This window comes from Nyctereutes procyonoides, unplaced genomic scaffold, assembly GCF_905146905.1.
Source record: "Nyctereutes procyonoides isolate TBG_1078 unplaced genomic scaffold, NYPRO_anot_genome, whole genome shotgun sequence".
NCBI lineage: Eukaryota > Metazoa > Chordata > Mammalia > Carnivora > Canidae > Nyctereutes > Nyctereutes procyonoides.
Window position 1 is genome coordinate 35,634,992 of NW_026575134.1, and position 16,264 is coordinate 35,651,255.

The following is a 16,264-nucleotide window of genomic DNA, read 5'->3' on the forward strand; positions in this document are numbered from 1 at the left end:
TGCTAGATCATATGGTAAATCTATGTTTAACTTTGTGAGGAACTGCCAAAAACTGTTTTCTGCAGTGGCTGATCCATTTTTGCATTCTCATTAACAGTGCACAGGGGTTCTAGTGCTCAGCAACTTTTGTTTTTTCTGTTTTTTGGATAATAGTCATCCTGCTGAGTTTGAAGTTGTATATGACTGTGGTTTTGACTAGCATTTTCCTAATGATTTGTGATGTTAGCCTCTTTTGCAGTCTAGATAGATGAAGGATTATCCAAGTTGTCTGATGCTGATTTTTTTATTTTTAAAGTTCCTTCCTCAATTTATCTCTTTCTCTTGCATTTTACTATAAGCAGCAAGGAGAAACCAGTATATATCTTTAACACTTTGCTTGGAAATCTCCTCAGCTAAATATATAAATTCATTGTTTACAAGTCTTGCTTTTCAACCAATGGTAGAGCACAATTCAGCCAAGTTTTATGCAGCTTTAAAATGAGGATTGCCTTCCCTCTGGTGTCTAATAACATGTCCCTCATTTCCTTCCTGAGGCTTTACCGGAAGTCCTTTAACATTCATGCTTCTACAACATTCTGTTCCTGACCAAAATCTGTAATTGATTTTCTAGAATTTCCGTAACAAAATACTACAAACTTTGTAGCCTAAAACAACAGAAATTTACTTGATCACTCTTGGAAACCAGAAGTTCAAAATCAAGGTGTCAGCAGAGCCTTGTTTGTTCCAAAGGCTCAAGGGAAGAATCCTTCCTTGCTTCTAGCTTTTTATGGCTCCTGTTGGCGCCTTGGCTTGTGGCAGCATAACTCCAACCTTTGCGTCCATTTTCACATTGTCTTTTTTTCTGTATCTCTTTATGTCCTTTTTGGTCTCCTTATTCTAATCCTAATTCTCATTGGATTTAGGGCCTACCTTAATCTAGTATGATCTCATATTGGCCTGTACCTTAACTATATCTGCAAAAACTCCACATCCCAATAAGGTCACATTCTGAGATTCTTGATGGACAGGAATTTAGGGGGGAGGGAGGAACACTACTCAACTCACTACAGTCTCTTTTTAGGTAATTATATTATAAACGTATTATAATCTGTTCATAATTTTTAAAAATAAACATATATAATATTGTGCGATTATTTTTAAATAATTAATACCATTAATGTTAGTATTCATATTAGAGAGTCCTGAATAGGGAAATCACTTTTCTTTTCAGGCTTGACAGTATATATTAGAAGTAAGTAAGTTTATTTCATGTATCTTTGCTTTTTAATGAAAATGTGCACATGCACACACATGAATAAAGAGTACTGAAAGTTCTTTTGACTTTAAAAAGTTTGTTACTCAAGGGTTGGTGGAAAGGAGCGGGGGGTTGGGGTGACGGGCACTGAGGGGGTCACTTGATGGGATGAGCACTGGGTGTTATGCTATATGTTGGCAAATTGAACTCCAATAAAAATAAATTAAAAATAAATAAAAATAAATAAAAATTAAAATAAAATAAAATAAAAATAAAAAAATTAATAAAAATACATAAAAAAATAAAAATAAAGAAATTTTAAAAAATAAAAAGTTTTTTACTCATTATTTATTCAAACTGAGGTGATAGACTCTTAAATCATTTCTTTATTAGAATAGAGGTGCTCTCAAATTGATTGGAATGAGTGTGTGAGGTTAAATTTTCTTGAGATTTTTCAGAGTTTCAAGATTGACTCCAAAATGTTGAGTTCTTCGAATAGTTAATGACTCAGAGGAAAAAAAAATATTTTTACAAGTAGCAACAAGATAATTTAAGTTTATTGAATTTCCAGTCAGGTTAGATTGTTAAGATCAACAACAACAGTGCCTGTGAATGGGTAAAGAGTATATTTAAACAGGCTGCTGCAGAAAAAACTCACTTTTAGGGGTCCTAACATAAAAGAGATAAAGGTGATACAGTCATAAAGGGAAGAGTTTGAATAAAACAAAAATTGAGATTGAAACATATATTAGAAGACAGAGGATAGGCTGATAGAAATAAAAGTATCACAAAAAAGTGAAATGTACACAAGGAAAGGCAAGAAATAGAATAAGAGAAAGTCTTTAAGGAGGGCAAAATATAAGAAATAATTCCATGAATACCTTAATGTTAAAGGGTAGAAGACAGATACATCAGTTTCTTTGACTTCATTAAAATTAATAATACTTATTGGAGAATCACTGTAGTCTTGAGAGCATATTTGTCAAGCTTTTCATATTTTACCAGAAGAAAATAGTAGGAACCATTTTACATATTATTCATTAAATTTCAAATAAATATCATATATTAATAACATATCAGTATATAATAATGTGTATGATATAAACTATATGTAATCATTTCAGGATGAATATTTATGTTTTAATGGCAAATATTTATTTTTCAGTGTAGAGACTGAAATGTTGCATGTAAACATGTATGAAACTGACATCTCAAATAAAAGTGGAGATAAAACTTATTTTTGAAGTAAAATTGACACAGTGTCCTGTTAGTTTCAGGTGTACATCATAGTGATTTGATATTTTTGTACATTATGAAATAAATCTGTCACTAAAGTTACTATAATGTTTTTGACTATGTTCCCTATACTATATATTATATCCCCATGACTTATTTTTTTTATAACAGAAAGTTCATTTTATGTTTGTAAAAAAAACCTTTTTTTCCAGTCAGAGAACGGACCTGGAGCTATTTTAGTTGAATAGGAGCAGGTTTTGACATCCAAGACAGTATCAAACATAGTGTGTTTTTCTTTTTTTTTTTTTTTTCAGTGTGTTTTTCACTTGTTGCCTTTTAACTCATCATGGAGTATTTCTGCAATATCATGTATATTTACTTATAATTAGTAAATATTTGATGAATCAGTTTTAACATCCACATTACACACTACTTCTCTGCTGCCTTTTCATTGTTAAAATTAACCTCAGATATTCATGCTGACATATAGAAATGATGTTATATCCTGTTACTTATGAATTGTTTTGAGTTTGATGTATTAGAACTGCATATGGCTGGCTTATCTCCTTTAAGTCCTTGACCACTGTTCTCTTTAGTTTGGTTGATACATTATATCACCCACTTACTTTCTTCTGTTTAAAGTTTCTGGTAGATAAAAGGACTTTAATATAATTCTGTTTTTTTTTAATTGTTTTATCCAAAGTGTTACTATTTATTTGAATTTATAATCCCATCGACCCACTGAGAGAAATATATATATTAACAACTAAGAGATATTTAATAATATTATATAGTAATTCAACTTAACACGGCTGAGGGAATCCTTTACCTAATATAATTTTGATTTCCTGCTTTAGGAATCCTGAACTCGTGGATTACCCATATATACTCTCAGACATGCTTTAGATGATATTTTCTGGAAGCCTTGCAACTGCCTTAAAAATTGAATGTATTGTAGAACAGACCTATGGTAAGTGTTTTTTTTTTTTTCCTCCTTTTTTTTCTGTCGGTTTCATGTTCATGTTAAGTCTTATGAATGTTGTAATGCTGCTCCCTGCTGGACACAGTGTAATTTTTAAAGTTGGCACTTAATAGATGGGCAAATAACTGGTTAGCTGGATCCACTACAGAGGGTGCATTCATAGGAAAACAATAGTATACAACAGAAGCAACTTTATTATCATAATGAGTGATAGCATTGTGATAGTGTTGATATCTGGAGTATGAGGAAGTTGCTGATGGTCTTGCTTCTAAGTTTCATTGTTTGCTTCATGTATAGTGGCATCTGTAAGTTATAACAAATATATGTTGAAAGATGCTTGTAGGTGTTGGGATTTTCTACATTGTATGTGTATAATGTTTATAACTGAAGCCAGTTTATTATTTTTATTCTTCTTACTGTTAATCTTTTTTTGTAATTTAATTTCCTGTACTTTTGTTTTTCCAAAGGAAACATTTAAAACAGCTCCAGTATAATTTAAATTAGGCATTATTGGATCTGTTTTGAATGAATCACCTTATATTACACTTTATACAGTGGACTTTAAGTGTAACTTGCATTGTATATCCATCCTATAATCCAACTATCATGTTTTCTTGTACAAATAGTGAAAATATTTACAGAGAGCAAAATTGGGCTGGACCTTAAGTATCATGTCTCTGTCCATCCTACCATGAAACCTCACATTGTATGCATACACAGATACTCCCAAAATTGCTAGAAAATGTGACAGTTAAGAGTGTTTTTCTTCTTACTAATGAGCTAAAATATATTTTTTGGAGTGCATCCTATATAAAATTATTACCTAGATATAATGTAAATTCTTTCTGAAAGTAAGCATACATTTCATTGAAAAGAAGAAAAAGTAACAGAAACAACACAGAGTTAAGCAAAGATTTAATAGGATAACTATTCTTGTACTCTTTAATGGGCTGATACTTTTTTTGTAGCTATTGGGAAATATTTGACTGAAATTGACTCTTAATTAGGATCGTGGAGAATTAAGCGTTTATTTCTTTATTATTAAATATTAAAGCACTTATTTCTTATTTCTTCTAAAAATTAGAAATGTAAATAAGTAAATTGTTAGCAAAAAAGAGGAATTCTTTTCCTTCTCTATAAGAATGTATTATTTCAAAAAATATACTATTTTAAACTTATTATAAAGCAACATAATATAGAAACATAAATGTGGGGGTGCCTGGGTGGCTCAGTCAGTTAAGCACCTGCCTTCAGCTCAGCCCAGATTCTGGAGTTCCAGGATCAAACTTTGCATCATCAGGCTCCTCATTCAGCAGGGAGTCTGCTTATCCTTCTGACCTGCCCCCCCCCCTTACTCTCTCACTCTCTCTCAAATAAAGAAAGTCTTCAAGAAAAAAAAAGAAAAATACATAGTAAAAGAAGTAAATATAAAGCAAACATCCATGTAACCATAGATAATTCTGGCATCCCAGAAACCCTTGATACAATCTCCTTTTTGTTCAGAAGTAACCAATGTCCTGACTTTTATGGTAATTATTTATATAATTCTCTATATAATTTTTATCATTTTTATGTGTATTTCTCAGCAGCATGTTCACTTTTTCTCTTAATTTTTATGGAATTTTTGTAAACAATTTAATATTTTTATTGGTAATGTTTTTGTTATTTTGGGGAAGGGTATAAAGAATTAAAGATATCAATGTAAAGTCAGAGAGGACTCTCTTTATTGTACTGGGGAGCTTAGGGACAGGAGGAGTTCTAAAACATTTAGATGTAACATTAATTAGGGTGGGATCAAGTTGCCAGGGGACAGGGTAAGTGGGAGGCTTGAAAGATGGTTAGGAAGGGACAGCATTCTTCAGGAAAGGGTATAGGCTAGGGGTGGAGGTATTACACTAATAGGAACTGTCATAATGCAGTTAGAGAACATGGGAAAACAGGTGAATTATCTAGTGTGCACTGCTTGCAGGACCCGAAACCTGATACAGTGCTTGCATTGTGTTTCTTGGAACAAGTCTAGGGACAGAAGCTCAGAACCCCTATCAGTAGAGATGGAGGCCACCTTGGTGCTGACGCTGCCACTGCTTAGCAGGGTGAGGAAATTCCCAGGAACATATGGCCCAGGCTTTGCAGCAACATGGAGGTCCAACTGGAGCAGCTCCCTGAATACTTTGGACCAAGTCCTTGAGAGTCACAGCTCAATGGAGTACAGCTTATAGGATGTGGCTTTGATGTTAGGCTGCCAAAGAAGTTCCAAGGATTTTACTTGTGTATGTTGAAGGTGATGAGGGTGATGTCCTTTTTGTGCTTGGTGTTCTCCTGACCTGGGTCACATCACAGCACACATTCCTGCTGGGGTCCAGCTTTTTCCAAACTCCAGCACCTCAGGCATGTGTCATCTTCCAGCAGCTGGAAGAAGTCTTTGTTCTCCATTGAGGCATGAAGAGGACGGGTCCTCTTCTAGCACCAGTGTTAGCACTCTAGTCAGCTGCAAGGTCTCCATTGCCTTGTTTAGCCATTTTTGCAGGTGTCAGCTTTGATTGCAGAGACAGAAAGATGGCTGGGGGTGGTAGAGCTGAGGTCTGGACCTATGGCTAAACCAAGAGCTCATGGTGGATACTGACAAAAGATTGGCGACTGTGATTGCCTTCATGCTTTCCTTCAGGATTTGCTTGCCTGCCTCACCATGATCCTGATATGGCTATGGGGTGCCCAGTGGGGTATCAGGCAGCATGGGACATGGGTGGGTCAGCTGGTAGTGCCATTGTCTGGAATCATATGTATTCTTTCTTCCTTTATTTATTGTTCTGCTTTGTAGATCGCTTATGTAGTTGCAGGTAATAATCATTCCTTTTCATCATTTTATGTTAACTCCTTTGGAATGACTATGACAGAATTCATTCATGCTCTTGTTGGTGGATATTTGGGTTATTTCTAGTATGTGGCTATTATAAATGAAATTGCCATGAATATTCTTTTACATATCATATATTGTTTTTTATGTGTATCAGATAGAAAAAGTCATATATTTTCAAGTTAAAGATAATTCATTATATGGTATTTTAAATTAATTTAACTGAGTACATGAGAAATTTGTTGTATCTTGAGAATAACACATATTCAATATTGGAAAAGATTCTGAAATGATTATAATTTCTTTTACTTTAGGCCTTAAATGTATAGTAAAGTAGCATATAGTTTGTGATAGTTTCAAAACAGTATGTATATAGATAGATGTATAGGTATAGTAAAGAAATAGATGATAAGACTTAAGGTAGTAACTCTGTGGTTTACTTTATTAGTAAATTCATTCTGTTAACATGCCATATTTTGTATAACTCCTTCACTTTACTGATGAAGAAACTAAGGAGGGCTAGAGAGATTGAGTCACTTGGACAAAGTCATTTAGCAAGTTGGAGCTAGAAACCAGATCAACCTGTCTACTTAGCAGTCACAATGTAAAGAAAACAAAGTGAAAAGTGAAATCAGGATTTTTTTTTTTTTAGTGTATCCAGCCATTTAAGTGGAAAATTTGCTTGACTAGCTTTCAGAAATTATCAGATATCCTTTTGACTGTTAACCAAACATTGTCTTAGGACAGGGAATTCCATGTTTGAAGCCCCCAAAATGTTACCACACTTTATCATAGTTCATCTTCTGAAAGATGGCCATAGTATAGTCTAACCTTGGGAATTTTACTTTGAGTGATTCCTCGTTCATTAGACATCAATAACAAATGGTGTATTTCTCATCTGTTAATTTTGTGGATAATTGAGTCTTATCCTTTTGTGTGCCAAAACTTGTTTTGTATGAACATTTTTTCAAAATGTTTTTATAATATAAAATTTACCCTTCTGTTAAACAGAACAAATGGAGTATAATTTAAGGTTATTTAAATTTTTTTGCTTGTTGTCAGAGTTGTCATAGTGAAACATCAGTCACTTGACAGAATTTAAGTGATTTCCTCAGAGACTTTTTGCTGTTCTCCTATATTGTTCTTAACTGATAAGTTTTATGTCCTGGGACCTTCTTGTGATGTGTGGTGTTTGTTTTGTTTTGTTTTACCTTTGTTGTCTTTTGCTGTCAGTGCAATAGAGTGTTATTGACTCTAATATTAAAATCAGCATTTGGGATCCCTGGGTGGCGCAGCGGTTTGGCGCCTGCCTTTGACCCAGGGCGTGATCCTGGAGACCCGGGATCAAATCCCACGTCGGGCTCCCGGTGCATGGAGCCTGCTTCTCCCTCTGCCTGTGTCTCTGCCTCTCTCTCTGTGTGTGTGTGTGACTATCATAAATAAATAAAAATTTATTTAAAAAAAATAAATATATAAATAAAATCAGCATTTGCCTAACATACATTGTTTAGGTGAGAGCTTACGTATGGTTCTGTGCCATCTACTGACTAACGGCACAGAAGGTGTGGCAGGTTTTAAAAATTTGACTGTGGGTTCATCAACTAAGCTAACCACTTTGTTTCAGAGGACTGAGATTATCTGACCGCTGATTTCTGAATAATTGAGATGCAGCATAGATCGCATATACCAGTGCATCCTTATTCGGGTAATAAAAATTATCATGCACAGATTTTCTTAAAACTGGAGTTGCTTAAGGATTTCTTCAAATGGGAAAGTCCAATTGACAAAAGTGGGTGTTTTCTAATTATAAAATAGTTGATAGGATTGGCATTGAAATTAAAAAAAATGTATTAGGTGACACAGCCATTTGAGAATGGCAGTCATAAAAATTAAACCACCTTTGAAATGACAGCTTTTTCAAGGACAATATAGAAGTAACACAGATTTGGTTTCAGGAAAACTATTCATTTCAAAGTGAAATGCATTTGATTACTTATGCAATTATAAACTACTGAATGTGAATTAAAAATACTAGGGTAGGAGAGTATATTTGTTTTTATTTGTTTTTATTTTTATTTTTTTTAAAGAGTTTATTATTCATGAGAGACACAGAGAAAGAGAAAGAGAGAGAGGCAGAGACACAGGCAGAGGGAGAAGCAGGCTCCACTCAGGGAGCCCGACATGGGACTCGATCCCGGGACTCCAGGATCACACCCTGGACCGAAGGCAGCACTAAACTGCTGAGCCACCCAGGCTGCCCTATATTTGTTTTTAGATCAGGGGAAGGATAGATATAGTTGCTATCCCAGTACATCATTATAATTTCCTATGTCAGTGAGGTTTTTGAAAAATCCTTTGTTTTTAAACTTACTATGTGAACAGATTTTACATGTGCAATTGGGGTAAAACAAACAGTTTTATGTAGTTTTTTTTTTTTTTTTTTTTTTTGCAATAAGAACATCTTTGGGAATTGCCTTATGAATAAAATACCTTAGAGGCCCAAAGAGAGAAATAGCTTTTCCTAGGATACATTGAGATGTATCAGTAGTGGAAGTGTAAAATGACACAACCCCCATAGAAAACAACAAATTGACAATTTCTAGAAAAAGACCAATGCATTTACACATTTGTCTTTATACTCATTCCAGAAATTTATTACAGATATGCTTGTGTACTCATGTAATAACATATATATAGGAATTTCTGCTATAGCATTTTTACAGTAGCCAAAGATTGGAAACACCCCTAATGTTTATCATTAGGGTGCTGGTTAAATGAACTGTGGCATATCTATACAATGAAATACTCTACAGCTATGAAAAGAGAGAGGATATTTTCTTTCTTTTTTTTTTTTTTTAAGATTTTATTTATTTAATCATGAGAGACAGAGAGACAGGCACAAGCAGAGGGAGAAGCGGGCTCCATGCACAGAGCCCAACGTGGGACTCGATCCCAGGCCTCCAGGATCACATTCCTGGCTGAGGGCGGTGCTAAACTGCTGAGCCACTGGGGTTGCCTGAAAGGATATTTTGTGAATGCAGATTTAGAAAGTTTTGAAAGATACATTGCTATTTTAAAAGAGCAAAGTTCAGGGGTGTCTGGCTGGCTCAGTCAGTAGAGTGTGCTACTTTTGATTTCAGGATGCTGAGTTCGAGCCCCATTTTGGGTGTAGAAATTACTTAAAAATAAAATCTTTAAAAGGGCAGAGTTCATTGTTTAGTAAACTACTTATTGCTTAAAGGGGAAGGAAATAAAAATCTATATTCATATTTGCTTATATTTGCAAAAATAAAATTTGAAAGGTTATACAAAATCTCAATCGTGTGTGGATGGATAGGGAAAATGAAGTAGATGGGATTTTTAACTGTATATCTTGTAGTCTGTTTTTAATTTTTGAATATATTAATGTGTTAGTTATTAAAAATAGTTTTGTTTCATTTGTAAATCAAATGAGAGAGAAAGGGGTAAGTCTGTTATATTTGCCACAAAATTAGCTAATTTAACTCCTTTATCCCCAGAGCCCATTAGATAGTAAGCACTGAATAAGTATTTGTTATAGAAATGAAAAATGAATCCTATAATCTTTAGATGACCTCTTTTAGCTTATTTCTTAGAGTATTTTTTCCATATGAGAAAAACAGTTTTGTAGATTATGTGTTGATTCCAGTATAGAAATAAGAGAAAATATTTAAGTGGGAAGTAATGAGATACATCGTTTAGCTTATCATATTATTGTGAAATTTCACTTTATTTGTATGATACTGATATTAAAGAATTAATTATATCTTCTTTAACTTCATTGAAAAGTAAAACAAGATTTTTCAAGAGATTGCTTAAATTAGGTAATAAGCATTCATAATTAACAAAAGTTTATGAAATTTGAAGGCAGGGGAAAAACAGTAAACATATGTATTCTTTATCCTGCTTTGTCTTCTGTGTTACTTTATTTTTTCATATAAGGGCAAATGTTCAGTCCTGAGATTGTTTTAGCTCCATTATTATAAAAGCAGAAGCAGCAGTAACTCCTGACAAAAAGGCTAGAATATGGTATTAGAGGTTGGGGGGTTGGGAAAGATAGTAGGGTGAGTGGCTTTTCCTTTTCCATTTAAAAGAGTCCAGGAATTTGTCTCAGCTATTGAGTTGAAAATTTGATTATTCAAATAAGTAGTTTAAGAATGCTTAGTTTTCACCTTTTAGATTTTATATACATCAGTTTCTAAATTTCTTATAAGGTTTTTGAGTATGTTTGTATACTGTATTAGTGTGTAAAACTGCCTTTTTAAAGAAAGCTATATATATATATGGAGAAGTAGATGGCTTAGTGAATTTTCTAGAAGCCAAATACACCCATGTAACCAGCACCCAGATAAAGAACATATGATGTATGTGTTTTGTGTTACATATATAGGATCATACAATAGAATTTTTTTATGTTTGGTTTCCTTTATTTGCTATTATGTCTTGAGATTCATCTGCATTGTTGCATGTTGTTTTGGTTGGTTCATTTTCATTGTTCCAGTCCTTTGTATGACTGTATCACAACTACTTTTTTTATCCATTCTGTTAATGGACATTTGTGTTGTTTTCCATATAATGCTACTATAAACATTCTAATACATATTTCTAGATTAATATGTTTGCATATTTCTTTTGTGGATGCCTGTCAGTAGAGTAGTGGTTAAATGAACTATGGCATATCTATACAATGAAATACTCTACAGCTGTAAAAAAGAAAAGATGTTCTCTAAATATGTTATATTTGAAAATTATTTTTAGAAACTTTTAAAAAATCATTTTGATTTTAAGTAGGATATTTTGTTAGCATCTATTTGTGTACAAGTTATGAATATTCGTAAGACTTTCAGTGACACTTTTATTCAGAGATATTTTAGATGTATGTTCTGATTATGTGCTATTATTGCAGAAAAGTGTCTTTATGTGCTCTAGTATATTTTTATCTTGTCAATGATATATATTATAAACTTCCTGTTTATTAATTTTGGATTTATATTTCATAATGAGAGTAATTGCCTATTTAAAAATATATTTTGCCTCTGATCACAGTGCTGAAATGAAAGAAAGGCAATTGTACTTAACTCTTAACTAAGCACTTAGATATTTTTCACTTGTCATTACATTTCTTAGTTTAAAGCATCAAATTAAATATTATTTTATCCTGGCTTTTATTTTAATTCATGCATTTAAAAACTGAAATTCAGATAAAAGATAGTTTCAAAATAAATTCAGTATATTATTTATGAGTGGAGCAACACATTAGCATTGGGTTCACAATAGATCATATCGCTTTTATTCCATCTTACAAGCTTAGCAGCACAAACAGAATAATCAACATATTATTTGGCTGTCATCTGCTGAACAGAAACCAGAGATCACAAGGAGGTTTTCCCTAGCTGTGGTGATGGCCTTTTTGTTCCAAGCCCCCATCTGGGAGGGCCATGGTGTGTTATCATATGGAACGCGGGGTTTTCTGTAATCTGCTTAGCTGCACTGCAGTTTGAATCTTCATTCCATGTTTGTGTAATTTATAATTTTAATGAGACCACGGCTCTTGTGGGCTTTGAAATATATTAAAAGCTCTTTTGTGCATATGCTTTTGTTCTTGCTTAATAGGCTCAGTGTATTTAAAACTGATGAATTTTTATTCATGAATTTGGATGTCTGGGGATTAACTTAGACTGAATATCATTACACTCATATAGTGATGCTTAGAAAGTTTTTTTATTGTTATTATTTTGTTTTTATGTGTGTCTCTGTGTCTATGTGTCTGTGTGATGATACTTGTTACCAGAAAAGGAAAGAACTTACATAGTTTTAAAAGGCTAGGAAAAAGAAACATGGCTAGATCATAAAGAATTGATTTAGATTTTTATCCATCTTATTTATTGATACTCATAATTCATCATTAGTCTTAGTATTTTAGATAAATATTATAAAGGAATAATTATGAAAAGCAACTTTTCAATGAGTTAATACCTATATACTATTGTTTATATTGAAATAATATTCCAGTGTATGACAAAGATAGACTTTGTATTTTAATTGTATGACATCAATTGTCTAGTCATACTAAATCTGCCATTAACTTTCTGGAACTAAATTAGGTATATATGTTTTATATTTTAACTATTTATAGATTTCTTTCGGTTAAACCCTTTTTATTAATGAATTTTTTAACCTACAATGATGGATATAATGAAAAGAATAATGGAAAAGTGAATTTCTAATAATTTATGAAATTGACCTTTTTTATTTTGCTAAAATACTGAAATACATTAAATGCTTCAAATCTGTACAGTTATTACTTGCATTTTTAAAATTTGAATATAAATAATTATATAGCACCTTAGAAAAAAATCATGGCCTTTCTGATCTAGAAATGTTTTTTGAAGTTGCTGTCTATTGGATTCAATTAGTGGTGACATATAGACCTAACTAGTCTTTAGTGAAGTTGCCCAAGATGTTTTTTTGTAAAATTCTATGCTTAAGACTAAAGCATTTTTGTAACTATAAAATATTGTTTTCTGGTACATAATGATCAGCAGCTTGGTTGGTCCCTTCTCCCCCATTACCCTTAAGGTAGAGATATGAAATACAGGTGGAAATGAGCATTTTGTTCTTTTCTAAGCTTATGTATCAGATTTGGCATTGGAATGTTTGTTCTTCCATGATAACCCTCTGCTTTAGTATTTTTTTTTAGTTATGCAATTTCACAATTTAGGGATTATTGAAAATTTATGATCTGCTAACGCAATGCTGTTCAATTGATATATAATGCAAGCCATTTATGTATTTTATTTAATCCATTATATCTGAAATATCATCTTTTCAACATGTAATCAGTATAAAATATTTTATTATTTTTTGTTTTTATGTCCTCAAAGTCCAGTGTATATTTTATACTTAAAATGTATCTCAGTTTGGACTAGTCACATTTCCAGTGCTCAGTATCCATATGTAGCTAATGACTACCTTATTGAACAGTGTAGCTCTAAAGTACTGCATATAAATATCATAACAAAATATTTTTTGCATTCCTCATTACTTTTCTAGTAATATCCTATTTAGGATGACCAAAGAATATTCACGGGCTGTCATTGAAATTACATACAGTGTTTTCTATTGCTCTGTGACTAATACTAATGGTATATATCTGCCTGATTAATACACAAAATCATAATTATGTCCTCTGACTCCTGACTACGTAGATATTGTAATAGATATGCCTAAATATATTGTGATGATAAGGAGATAATGGTTAATATAATGGATGTAGTATGCTCCTCAACAGTTGTGGGCAAATCAAAGTTGTCAGATATATTTCAAGCATACCAGGGATCTTAGTTTTATAAGAATCCCATTGCATGCATGTCTTAATGCTTTTTTTTTTTTTAACTAAAGTTGAGAACTCCTCTTCTCATTGTTAGAATTTTTTGCATTGGTGTTTGTGTGATTGTATCTCTTTTCATATAAGTTTGCTTAGAGTTCATTTAGCTTTAAACTTCTTGACAGGAAAAAACTGAACATAAAGTTCTCTAGGATTCCATACATTTTAAATGTTCTGTATATATTCAAATATAAGTAGAGGGAACTTCACTAATACTTTAAAAAGATGTAGTTAAAGAACTATAAAACCTTGAATTATAATAAATAATAATAATAATAAATAAATATTTCAAAGTATAAAATGATCAGGATGATGTGTATAAAATACTGCTACTGCACCCACTTATATGTAATTAACCTTGCTCAAGTATGGTTTCAAGAGAAAATCGTTATGTTATGAGATCTCTGAATTTTTCACATTTTGAAAATTTTAACACTTTAGGATTTTGAGGGAAATGAACTAATTTTTATGTAATCTAACTTTTATGTAGATATTGCATAATGCCTGTTGTATTCTTTTACTCACTTAAATTTTTATTGACTACTCTGACTTCTGCGTTTAAAGTATTGACACAAAATGTTAAACTATTCTTTAAACAATACCTCTAGTTTCTTGAAGATGATAAATCCATCCATTGATTTCCTAATTTTATTATGTACACAGTCAATTGTAATCCAAGATTACAGCAAACAAGATGTTAATTTCGAGCCATAATCTATGTACATTTCAATTACAGAGCATGATTGTTATAGAACCACAGAATAAAAAGGAATAACATTTGTGCTATCCTCACAGGAGCTGTCAATAAAAGATGTAATAGGGGATTTAGGAATCTGGAAATGGCCAACTAATTTATGTGAATCTATTTTATTTCAGCTAGAAAGACCAAGCTCTTTTTCGTCTGCACTGCATATTGCAGAGCACAGGCTGTCTATAGAAAACCAGGCGGCTGCATATGGATAGTCCCTTGATATCATTCACTTGCTGTGTAATCTTATTATGCAAAGTTCTAATCTTCACCTAGAATGAATGCCTCTGGGTCAGAATATAGTCATATCAGGGTTTTTGAGGTCATGTTTTGTGATCCTTAGCTTATTCTTCTAAGTAGAGCTGGGATTTAAAGGGTATTCCCCAGACGCTAGCAGAGATAGACAGCAGAACCTGCTGCCTTTTTGGAAGACAAGACCAACATGAGGTCCCTGGTAGGATTAAACTTGATTTGTAGCTGTAGGATTTTTTAACAGATGTATTATTGGACAGGGAATAGGGGGCCACCAGCACAGCAAAATTGAATCACGACTGGCATTCTCAGGGAGTTTGCTGCCTTCTAAAACAGCAGCTGCATGTGGATTTGACTTCTTTCAGGTGAAGCGACTTCCAGTCATTTGGAAAGGATGGGATGAAAAGGAACCTTGGTGATAATTTTGATGTCTGCAAGATTTAGTACCAGTGTAATGGGATTATCGGTAACACCTTCACTGCAGAAAAAGCCACCTGGCGCTATAACTGGCAGCAACTGAGAACTAATCCTTTCCCATCTCTTGGATGTCATTCATGAAGCTCAAAGCGATTTCTACCCCGCTAACTGTGATTAATTTTATAAACAACAACAACAGAAAATCAGGTGATCAAGGCAAAGAATATGCTTTTTATTAATTATTTTTAATACTTAGCCTAATTATAATCTATATGACTTATAAATTATGTAAGACATACATAAACTATATGTTAAGACTTAAAATTTATTAAAATATTCAAATAAAAAAGTTGGTTATTAATGTCTTTTATACTTTTTCCAGTTAAATGACAATGTATTTACTATTTAAAAAGTATTATTTTTGAGATTAAATATTATTTAAATACTTTTTCTTTTAGATATAAGGTCATTATCAATAAATTAATCAAAATATCTGTAAGTGTAAGGAACTGAAATAACTTGTTTTGTCATACATTTTACCTGTTTCTGACTGCTTTGATTGTTGCTGATTAAATGTTTTTTAGTGAGTAAAATCTTTAATGATATAAAAATATATAGAGATTTATATTTTTGATAATTAATGTAACGCTAGCTCAAACTGATGAAAAGAGCTTTTTGTGTAAGTGTATGGTCTTGATAGATAAAACTCCTAAAATAGTTAATATTAATACCGAATTGATATCTTTTAAAATCAGAAATTCTTAGTGAAAGTTTTCCTTCAGCAAGTAAAGGTTTAGTTGTTAATTGCTCTAGGATCATGTATTAGTTAATTAAGGTTTTTTTTTTAAGCATTTTATTTCGACTAAAAACTTTATCAAGTACTTTGTTTAGAGGTGTTAATTATTTTTATATTCTTCTCCTACATGGTCCAGAATAAACTGAAGGAAAATGAAGTGAAATTATCCCATCAGTCACCCAAACAGTATGCAACATAACTGCCAAGACTAGAAAAGATAATTAGTGTTGTCAGTGTTATGATCCTAGAGTACTTACTTTTAAAATATTTATTCATAGAACTTGATTTTTATCTTGTTGGTTTAGTAGCTTTATATTTAATAGATTATAAAACCTTAATC

At 32.3% G+C, this 16,264-nt stretch overlaps 1 protein-coding gene across 6 annotated transcripts in view; it reads left to right on the top strand.

The window, feature by feature from the left end:
• Window positions 1–16,264, top strand: part of IMMP1L (inner mitochondrial membrane peptidase subunit 1) — a 79,999-nt gene that overhangs the window by 17,559 nt on the left and 46,176 nt on the right. For 3 of the 6 annotated variants that reach the window (XM_055301056.1, XM_055301062.1, XM_055301060.1), the window contains 2 exons: window positions 3,328–3,440; window positions 15,077–15,335. In XM_055301056.1, coding sequence (XP_055157031.1) covers window positions 15,257–15,335 — 79 coding nt within the window. In that variant the 5' untranslated portion in view covers window positions 3,328–3,440; window positions 15,077–15,256. Of the gene's footprint in view, window positions 1–3,327; window positions 3,441–15,076; window positions 15,336–16,264 lie in introns of those variants that run through there. The other 3 variants (XM_055301057.1, XM_055301058.1, XM_055301059.1) reach the window with 1 other exon arrangement.